The sequence below is a fragment of the Pygoscelis adeliae genome, unplaced genomic scaffold, assembly GCF_000699105.1.
Source record: "Pygoscelis adeliae isolate BGI_AS28 unplaced genomic scaffold, ASM69910v1 Scaffold928, whole genome shotgun sequence".
NCBI lineage: Eukaryota > Metazoa > Chordata > Aves > Sphenisciformes > Spheniscidae > Pygoscelis > Pygoscelis adeliae.
Window position 1 is genome coordinate 20,070 of NW_008825333.1, and position 10,714 is coordinate 30,783.

The following is a 10,714-nucleotide window of genomic DNA, read 5'->3' on the forward strand; positions in this document are numbered from 1 at the left end:
TCTGCCGTGTGCTACACACCAAACAATACTTTCATGCTTCGATACAGCTTCCTTCCTTGTAAGTTATTTTGAAAGCTGACAAAGAGATTCTTGTACTTAAATGTTTAAAAATGTGTCGGCTTTTGCTCGTGAAAGATTTGAGAGGTGCAGAGGCACTACTTTTATTTTAGGTAGGACAATATTGATATAAAACTCTGTAGTAAGTTACTGTTGTCTTAAATATTCAGAAATCAGAGTATTTGTCACTGACACAGTAACTTTCTTTTGAGTTATTTTGACTGTCTCAATACTGATAAAACTTAACAGAAGTTTTGCTAAAATCACATTGTAAGAGGAAGAAGTGGGGGTGCTTACCAAATCTTTTGGGCAAGCAGAATGCAAAGAAACATCTGTAGACCATTGCAGCAGAATTCTTCTTTCGTGTTTGGGTAAAGCATCATAATCTAACACAGATGCCGCTGTCTTTTGGACAGTCGGATTTCATGGCTTGACTATAGGAAGTTGTGACCAAAACTGGTGCCTCGTCCCAGCAGAACTCTTCTGGCTGCCTCAGTTTGCCGTGAAGTCTTCCGAGCATCCTCAAGCCATTTAATCCCTGAATGGTTCGTAACGACTGGCCTCTATGAGATCTTCCCGATGTCCTTTCTTGTCTCACTGCTAGTTGGGGATGTACTTTTCCTCACGATAGTCTAATTAGTGTGGATGTAGCTCATCACTATAAATGCCCTACATCTTCTGGAGAATGCTGTTGTCTGTGCTAGGACCTAATGGCATTGTACAGCGTGGTGCTGCTTTTTTCCTTAAGTAAGCCCAGAGACGAGGCCCGGTGGCTGCCTGCTCTGTAAGTCTTGCTCACTTTCAAGTGGGCAGTGGGTTAAATGTAGAAGGTATCTGTTGTGAGGTGGTGGGATGAGATGTCCGTGCAGGAGGGCATGAACAGAGTAGCAAAAGCCGCCTTTGGAGTATGTGGAAATGGGAAAAATGTTGTACTATGAAAATCCCCAGAGTGATGTTCAGACTTCAGCAATCTTATCTTTGGATAACGTTTTGGTCCTGGTGTCTGGATTTCTCTGCTCTGCTCCAGCAACCTGTTCCTGAGCTGACCAGCCTTGCTTTGTACATAAATGCTTCAGTTAGTACCTGCATTTTCCAGTGGATGGAAAATGCAGAGTAGTGGTGGATCAGTTCAGGTTTTTTTTTCTTTCCACAGCATGAATCAGCGTAGCCACACAAACCTTTGTGTGTCAGCACATGAAGGGCTTCAGTCCTTTTAAGAATTGCAAGTAAATCCCGAAGTTCTGATTTAAATGCAAATTGGTGTTTCTAGAAGTTGAAACTTCAGAAAGTGCTTAACTGAGGTTGCACAGGTGCCCTTGTCGCTCTGTCGGCTCTGTTTGCAGCATCGTTTATTAGTGCATTGCAAGAGGTGACAGTTGTGCAACCTCGAGTGAAGGAAGTGTTTTGGTTACATAGGATGGGACAAGACTTCTTCCTGGATGGGGGAGAGATTGCAGCCGATGGCTGTTGCTTTCACCCTGGAGCTGAAAGGAAGGAGTCTGTCTGCAGATGCAGAGCACGTTGCATTTCTTGCCTTTTGGAAAGTTATCTTTGCAGCCATAAGTTGGAAACTACATGCTGAAAGTTGCGGGGAGGGGTGTTACTTTTGCTAGTGGGGCCAAGTGGTCCCATCCTGTGCGAGGGAGAGCAGACAAATTGTTTTCAAGCTCTGACAAATGATCCCAGGCCTGTGGCTGGGCTCCAGCCTCTCCTTCTCAGCAGCTTTTAACGGTTAACTTAAATATTTTTATAGTATCTTGAGATTTTTAACCTCTGGTTTATTTTCTCTCTGCAGGTGGAAGAATCTGAGGCCTTTATCCTCTGTCCAGCTTTGCAGTTCGGGTAGCCTCCGATTTCGGACATCTCATCATTTCCGCCTGCCAACCTGTCTGATATGTCGGGACCCGTGCCGAGCAGGGCCAGAGTTTACACGGATGTGAACACACACAGACCCCGGGAGTACTGGGACTATGAGTCGCATGTTGTTGAGTGGGGGTAAGTCTCTGGGCTGCCTGTGGATGTCCTTGGACTGGGATCGATCCCTGTAGCATTTGGCATGGGGAGTTCAGGCACCTGTGCTGCGTTAGGCTTTTTCATGCTCCTTGGCAGATGTCTAGCATGCATGGCAGTATTAGGATCACAGCTTTTCTTCGGAATTGCAGAAATGGCAGAATAACCTGTTGTGTGTCTGAAAGTGTTTCTTGTCAAATTTTTAAATCCCCGGCAGTGCAAGAACATTTTGCAGCTCCCTTAAGAGTTTGTTTTGAAGAATTTTTGCCAGGTAGTCAGGAAACTTGTCCTTTCAGAGGGCAGAAAATCTATCTGAAACAGTCTAACCAGCCCTGGGTGTGGGACTGAAAAAGAAGTGAAAAGACATCTGATGTTGCTTCTGACTTGCGTGAGCGAAGAGACTCGGTGGGCTTAAATAGGTACATGCTATTTTGTGACTTGCTGCTCAGTGCTCTGTGAGTGACTGGAAAAGACATGTCTGCTTCTTTTTGAAGGAAGGAGGTGTCTAAATTTTGCTCATGACTAAGCCGTCCAAGAATCAGACCGCGGTAATGCCAGCTTCGTAGCTCTGAGTTCCTGCTTTTGTATAGCAGGGCCCAGACTAAGTTCTGCCCTCAGCTTTGTTGCGGTTCCTGGTTTCTGAAATGTACACCGTCTTCTGAGCATAAGTGGTGTTTTGTGCCTGGTCTGTTTTTAAACAGGCTGGCACTTAAATTTCTGGTCTTACTGGTTTTGTTGATTTTTAACAACATTACACTAGGAAAAATGTAGCTTCCAAATACATATAGACAGGTGGAAGGGGTAGCTCGAGTTTGCCGATGCTGAAATGCATAGTTGGGCTTATGTTACCTACTGCAGAAGAAGTAAGTTCTGGATTGAATCTAACTTGGGCGAGTAGAAGCTCCCTGTTTCTCTCCTAATTCTTAATCATTGCATTCAGGAGATGTAAGACACCAGTTAATCCACCTGGTCTGGAAGGTGAGGCAGTGATTTAGTGTTAAGGAGCAGTTTGTAAATTGTGATGGGAATGACTGAGCTCTTTGGAACTCTTATCTTTTTATCTCCACAGAAATCAAGATGACTACCAGCTAGTTCGAAAATTAGGCCGAGGCAAATACAGTGAAGTATTTGAAGCCATCAACATTACGAATAATGAAAAAGTAGTTGTTAAAATTCTCAAGGTGAGCTGGGGATTGGGCAAAAGATAAAATCTGTCTTGAGGTGATCAGGATGCCAGAAAGTTGCAGCATTCGGTCTAAAACATTTGATGTTCTAAAACTGAAATCCTTAAAGCCTGGCTTTAAGTGTCATTCAGTGAAATAGGCCATCATTTTGAGCCTCCTAATAGAAGCCCTACACTCGGTTATTAAGTCAGATCTCTGCCTGTAAGGAATTAGCCTCTATCTTAAGGAAGTCCTGATGTGCAACACATTTTTACTTGGAGCTAAGCAACACTTCAACAGCTGACTAGAAAATTCTCACCTCCTCTAACTACCAGTGCCCTGGCATGCTGTCACGTGCATAGAGGCCTATGAGCTAATGGGATCATTGTCCTTTAAAGCCACTGATTAGATTTAGGGACTGCTAACCTTAAAATTTTCATTTCTGCTCTGCATGTTCCATTGCGTATGTAATATCCTTCCAGACTGAGTAAGGGTCTCCTGGATGCTGGTTATTCCACAGCCTTGATTGGTGAAATACCTTCATTTAGTGGCCCTCAGGTAGCTCATGGACTTCTCATAGCTATATGTTTACCACATGCCAGTTAAGAAGTTTTGGACTATCAGATCATGTTCAGACAGCTTTAAAAAAAATATGCCATCTTCCTAACGCTCATTCGCATGTATGTTTTGAAGTAATGTTTGTAGCTGTCAGGGTTGTACGGTTAGAAGGGAGACTGCAGATATTTGAGCCCTTACTGGAATGATGCATAGTCAGGTAACAACAAAATCTAGCTGTTTGAACTTAACTTGCAAAGGCTCCGATGTATTTTGCTGACTTGCAGTCACCTACCTTGGTCATCTGAGTGTTGAGCTGTCTATTAGCCTCACTTAACTGGAGTGCTTTGTCTTACACTTTGGGTTTTTATTCTTCAGCCTGTTAAAAAGAAGAAAATCAAGCGTGAAATCAAGATCTTAGAGAACTTGCGAGGCGGTCCCAATATAATCACTCTTGCAGATATAGTAAAAGATCCTGTGGTGAGTATGGAAGGCACTTAAAGGGTACGCTGGGGTTATGGGTGAAGTTGCTGTGTTTGACTTCAGCTCTGATCTGCCTTTTTGTTTTCCCCTGCTCTTAAATCCTGCTTTTGAATTGCTTAATCAGATCAGCTCTTAATCTGATTAACTTCTTTTAGAGGGCCCTTCCCCCACAGGTCCCTTCAGCCCCTCACTCTGTAAGGATGAGATACCAGCGAACTGAGACAAGTTAATTCATTCTACAAACAGTGCTGCCAGGGGCTGCAGGCTTTGGCTGTGCTTTCTCTGTCTGAGGGGAATCATAAGTATGTCTGAGGTAGAGGGGCTTCTAGCAGTTTTAGGAGTAAAAGTGGTTTAATTCATTATCTTAAATGAAAACATGTTATCTCAACTTAACATGGCTGAACACTTTTCTCTCTGTTTCAGTCTCGGACACCCGCTTTGGTTTTTGAACATGTAAACAACACAGACTTTAAGGTACAGTGCGGGATGTGAACTTCTAATGTTTTCCATTTGAAAGCCACTTGTAATGTTTTTCTGGGGAAAGGCAAGTACGTACGGGGCAGGCAGGTTATTTAATCATTTCCTTCCAACATAGTAACTGTCTTTAAAGGTAAATACACTTGGTACAGAAGTTTGTAATTAGTCCTTTAGTACCATTTTGCCACAGAAGTTACAAGATCCAGGGAATCCAGATTCCAAGTGGTATTCTAACCTTCAGAGCAAATTAATCTGTCGTCTTGTAGACCATCAGTGCCTGTCTTTTTGAAACATTTTGCTTTTATGTTCAGTGTATAATTATTTATTGGAATAATTTCAAATGTGGACATCTGTTTCTGTGGCTTTCCATACTTTTGGAAAAAGGGATTTAAATGTTTCTTTGTCCCCTTCCCTACTGACCTGCCTCAGGAGAAGAATGGCTGTGCAATGCCATCTGGAATAGCTGCTTAATGTTGCAGAGCACCCTCGGGTCTTTTTGAGAGCCAGTCTGCAGGCACAATGCATTGTACTGGTGGTGGGCGAGTGCAGCCGGAGGGAGTTAGTGACAGGAACCAGAATGTACTGTCTGAGCAGAGCTGGAAGTAAACTGGGGGGTGTGTGTGTGTCAGAGTAACTTGGGAAACTTTTATTGTTCCTTCAAATGGGTTTGGAGAACCACAGCAGCAGAGAACAGGGTTGGGTTGTTCTGGAGTGGCAGGGATGTGATATTTTTCTTGGGTGTTTAACACTGATACGATGTGTTTGTGTCCCACAGCAATTATACCAGACATTAACAGATTATGATATTCGATTCTACATGTATGAGATTTTGAAGGTAAGTTGGTGTTTTGCTGTTTCATCGGTTTATTTCTAGGATTTGCACTCAGCTAATCCTATAGGAATGGTTATCATGTCACCAATGGGGGGGAAGAGAAGAGAAGAGAAAGCCTATGGAAGAATTGAGTAGAAAAATATGTATCAAGTCAGTATCAATTGTTCAGCTTTGTTTCTGCAACAAATTCTAGTCTTTTTTTTTTTTTTTTTGAGGATAACAGAGCCTTAGGGTACACTGAGATAACTTAAGATCCTAAATCAAAAGTACGTGTAGCCTCTGAAAACAGAAAACTGTAAGCTGTTACTGGCTGGTTTTGTGCCCTAATGTAATGTGAGTCAAATGTATTTGTCTGTTCTTCCGAAACAAATATTTTCTCCTCAGGCATCTGGAGAAGGGGAGACTTGTTTGATCAATAGCGCTTAGTAACTCTGCTCTTAGGGTGAAATTCCATTTTTATGAGGAAGTACACGAGGTGAAGTCAAAACACTTCTGTTGCTGGGACCTCCCTTTGAGAGGGGGCTCTAGAGGTGTTTTCTGTGGTCTGCAAGTCTAGTCCGGGATATAACGCTGGACAGTGAAGTCTTGTTGTCTAGTTAGGCTTGGTATATGTGGAAACACTTCTGGATATGATTGAATTTGAAAGAAAGGTTCTTGTGACTCCAACATCTGTTTCTTTGTACGTCCCCTACAGGCTCTAGATTACTGCCATAGCATGGGAATCATGCACAGAGATGTCAAACCTCACAACGTCATGATTGACCACGAGCACAGAAAGGTAATAACGTGGGGCAGGCTGGAGGGCAGGGAGAGGTCCTACTTTTCTCTTGGCAAACTAGGATCCCTTTTGGGTACTCCGGTGTAGTGGTACTAGCAGACATCTTCAAGGGGGGCTGCACTTCCATCGTGTGGAGAAATGTAAAATGAAATTCTATACACTGCTTTTCTTAAGTTTTTATGGGTTACAGGTAACCCATAAATAGGGTTGGTAAGGAGAGGTATTTTATATAGACCAGTTGGTGATTATGGGTGTGGGGAGAATATCTAAACAGATACTCTGATCACCTCCAAATTAGTTGAAAGTAGAAGACTTGTAAATGAAGCTTCAAACTAAACTCACCTGTAGTGTGGTTCAGCCAGTGGAGAACTGGAGCATCCCTTGAGCCTTTTTTCTTTGTTTTCTACCATTTCTAGCTTAGACTAATAGACTGGGGTTTGGCTGAATTCTATCACCCCGGCCAAGAGTACAATGTCAGAGTGGCTTCCAGATATTTCAAAGGACCTGAACTCCTTGTAGATTATCAGGTAAGAATTACCAGGATTTATCACTGACTTTTATATGGAAAGTCTGTGCCATTTCAAGGTAGCAAACCAGAAATTCGGATATCTAGAGACCTGAAGCTAAAGACAGTCCATTCTAAAATGTATCGCAGAAAGCAGTGGCTATAAAGCCACTGAATTAAAGAAAATAATGACTAGTCTCAGGACCTGAGGAAGAGCCGCAGAACTGTCATCATGGATCTTGGAATACAAATGTTGAATATTTTTTTAGCAAGGCTGCTTTTGCAGTAAGGTTCAGGAATGAAACAAAGTCCTTGTGGGTGTAGCTAGCACTGCATGAACTTCTAAATTAAACTATAAAACCATCCCCGTATCTGATGGCAGTTTGCATTATGGAAATGCCGTGGGCCGGAAATAGCTGTGTTACTGGTGACTTTCAGATCGTGCCGGTTCTGAATGAAGGCACTTCCTCATCTGCCCATGTACCTTGTGGAGTCCACTCCTTTCGTTGCTTGCGATGCTTCCCTTCTCAGCATGTGTTTGTCAGTGATTCATAACATTGAAATCTGCAGTGAAAATAGAAAAAGGCACTGGTCTTTAATGTCTTTATAGACGAGGATGGAAATAGGATACCTGCTGTTCCGCTAATTGCTGTATCCCAGTTTGAGTAACTGGAACACTGAGCTGAACAGTGATCTAGTGATGAAGAGGCATGAAGATATTTCGGTCTGTTCCCAGTGTAATGTGGCCGCGTTTGTATCACTGGAGGGAGGGGGGACCCTGTTAGTATTGGGAGTCTGTTCTGCTTAATTCATTAGAAATTGAATTGTCCTTCTGGTTTTGTACAGATGTATGATTACAGTCTGGATATGTGGAGCTTGGGTTGCATGTTGGCTAGTATGATATTCCGAAAGGAGCCATTTTTCCATGGCCATGACAACTATGATCAGGTGAGAGCTGGTCATGTACAATCTCTGTTCTCTTAGCGCAATGAAGGTTTCCTGCTTACGCTTCTACTGAGGGATCCAAAGAAGAATTTAAACGTTTCTCTAATGGCTTCTTTGCTCACTTTGAAGCCACGTTCCTTTTCTCAAGTGTGCAAGATTAACCAATTAAATAGAAATAGATTTATAGTGCTTTGTATTTATAAGCTCCTCAGCAGGTATCTGGAAAAAGTTTATAACAATAGTTATATTAAGGCTGGTGTGTTCTGGTACCTAGATCCCTGAGGTTATGTTACGTGGAGAGCCCCTGCCACTATCCACCCTCCCTCCCCTCTGTATAGAAACTGTGAATCTATACAAACTGGTACAGTTTTGTATAGATGCTGAAATGTTTGATGTGTTGCCTTTAGGCCAAAATTTTTATACTTTGACACGTGCGCTCTGCATCTGAACTAACGTACAGACATTCAAGAACAGTGACCTTCTGTTCTCAAACCTTCATTCTGGAGGCCTCGGGGTGGCGCTTCACCCTTCACCTGCAAGTTACAGAGTTTCTGCTTTTTTGACCAGTTACTCTTGCCTTCCCACCCTGTTGGTTTTGAATTGTTTTCTTGCTACAACGGGAGCTAGTGTTGCAAGGTCTCAAGTTTTAGTGATGTTAGGGTATGCAGCTCCCTCCTGGCTGCCTTGGGTTACTACGTTCCGACTGTGAGTGGAGGCGTGTTCGTGATGCCTGTGGTTTTATGTGGCCAGGGAAATCAGAGCCACGGGATGACGCTGTGGCTGCTGGTTCAGACCACTGAGATCAAGTTCAAGCTCCCAAGGGAACGTGCTGCTGTATCTTCACGCTGGCTCTGGCATTATCATACCCTCACAGTAGTGACTTATTTCTGTTTGTTCCCAGCTGGTGAGGATAGCCAAGGTGCTGGGAACAGAAGATCTGTATGACTACATTGACAAATACAACATTGAACTGGATCCACGTTTCAATGACATCTTGGGCAGGTGAGTCAAGGTCCAGAGTAGCTCATAAGCTCTCGGTAGACCCGGACAGCTACTGCTTTGTCGACAGACCTTGAAGGAAACAAAAACTTACGCTTATGGGAGAAATCGGAGCCAAGATTCTTGAGAACTGTCACTTTGTGCCTTTGATCCCTTTTGCCAGTGCTTCCCATGGTCCTTTATCTGCAAATGGGCTTGAGGAAAGGTTTTTAAAGTCATCTAGGCAATGAATGAACTGCTGGAGCATGAAGGGCAAATGCTTTCTCCAGTGTTATGGGGAAAAAAACAAAACGGTGTTTCTCAGAATTACAGTGCAGAAAATCAGGTGCTGCCTAAGATGGCATTTACATATTTTTTCCCCTCATAGAGTTATTTTGTATGACACATACCAAAACCACAAGGAACTAATGTTAAGGGCATAAGAGAAGAGCAGAAGCTGGGATTTTAGGCCTGTAAATCCATTCTGAACTTGAGTGCTCAAGCTGTCCAGGGCTGTGGCGGCTGTGCCACCGCGTGGAGACACGGCGTACTGCTGCTTCGTGCTCTGGTACGGCTCAGCCCCGTTGCTGCCACACCAAGCAGCGGCCCCTCTCGGAGACGGACATCTGTCGCAGTTCTTGCTCTTCAAAAAAAGTGAATGTTGGCATTGATGTCCTCTGCCTAGCCTGATTTGGGTGTCTTTTTCTGCAGACACTCCCGTAAGCGATGGGAGCGCTTTGTTCACAGTGAGAACCAACATCTGGTGAGTCCAGAAGCTCTGGATTTCTTAGACAAGCTGTTGCGATATGATCACCAGTCACGACTCACAGCGAGAGAAGCCATGGAACATCCCTACTTCTGTAAGTATCAGCTGCTGTCATCATCCGCTGCCCAAGGAGTTCTTCCTCTGCCTCTGGGAAATCTCCGTTTCCAGTAGGTTGTGCAGATAGGAGCTAAGAACGGTAACATAATAAGCCCGGTCTTTGCGAATAATTGCGCTGGAGCTGAGGCTGCTTGTCTCTCCGGTGGATGAAGTAGGCCACTGCCACCTACACCAGCCGAGAAAACAACGTGCTGTGTGCCCGTGCCAGGCCAGGGAATCGGCAGCACTGTGTTAAAGAAGCTTTGGTGCCAATTTCGGCAGGTGTCTGGGTACACGGATTCCTGTGTTTTTGATAAAACCAGATACCTGGTTTGTTGAGAAACGGGCCCTTTTAACTCCTTTTGTTACTAAATGTGTACCGTAGTGAATGGTATAGTCAGGTCTTCGTTTTGCAAGCAAAAATGTAACTTTCACTAGTAAATGTCTTTAAACACTTGCTGGTTTTCACAAATCTTGATATTTAGGTTTTTTGAAACAGCTGTAACAATGCAAAATATGAGTATTTGCTCAGTTATATTTTTTTTTTCTTGCTGCTGAACGGACTTGTGTAATTAACAAACAGTCTAGATCTGTGTTATGCCTGTGGCAAATGTTCAGGTGAAATGTTTTGCAAGTATGAGCATTAGTAAAGCTGAAGGCTTTGAATGTGAGAGTTGGACAAACAGCTACATCAACTTGTGTCCGAGTAGAGATACAGGTTGTACTGGACTCAGCATGAGGAAGGGCAAAATTTGAAATTCCTTTGTCTGATGCAGTAGGCTTGGGAGGCAGGAAGGGGTTGTCTCTGTTCAGATGGTAGCGTTATTTACCCGCAGCTGAAAATAAAGCGTTAGCGAGTAAGTTGGGGACATCTTACACAAGACGACAAGCTCCAGTGACACTCATTACAACTCAGAGGCTGCTGCGGGACGTGTACAGAGACGTGACATATGATTGTAGTTTGTGATAATCTTTCTGCTTGCTACACCCGTTTTCTGGGTTTGGCCTTATGCAATTATGCGGGTTGCTTAGCATAGAAAGCTCAACTTCAGCTTCATTTCCTTCAGCT

The 10,714-nt window shown here is 43.5% G+C and overlaps 1 protein-coding gene across 1 annotated transcript in view; it reads left to right on the forward strand.

Moving 5' to 3' along the window:
* Positions 1-545: 545 nt before the first annotated feature.
* LOC103922230 (casein kinase II subunit alpha) overlaps positions 546-10,714 on the forward strand; it is a 12,344-nt gene continuing 2,175 nt past the window's right edge. The window contains exons 1-11 of the mRNA XM_009330329.1: positions 546-602; positions 1,853-2,052; positions 3,137-3,248; positions 4,164-4,265; positions 4,692-4,742; positions 5,521-5,580; positions 6,272-6,355; positions 6,772-6,882; positions 7,707-7,808; positions 8,707-8,807; positions 9,495-9,643. Coding sequence (XP_009328604.1) covers positions 1,952-2,052; positions 3,137-3,248; positions 4,164-4,265; positions 4,692-4,742; positions 5,521-5,580; positions 6,272-6,355; positions 6,772-6,882; positions 7,707-7,808; positions 8,707-8,807; positions 9,495-9,643 — 973 coding nt within the window. The 5' untranslated portion in view covers positions 546-602; positions 1,853-1,951. The remainder of the gene's footprint in view (positions 603-1,852; positions 2,053-3,136; positions 3,249-4,163; positions 4,266-4,691; positions 4,743-5,520; positions 5,581-6,271; positions 6,356-6,771; positions 6,883-7,706; positions 7,809-8,706; positions 8,808-9,494; positions 9,644-10,714) is intronic.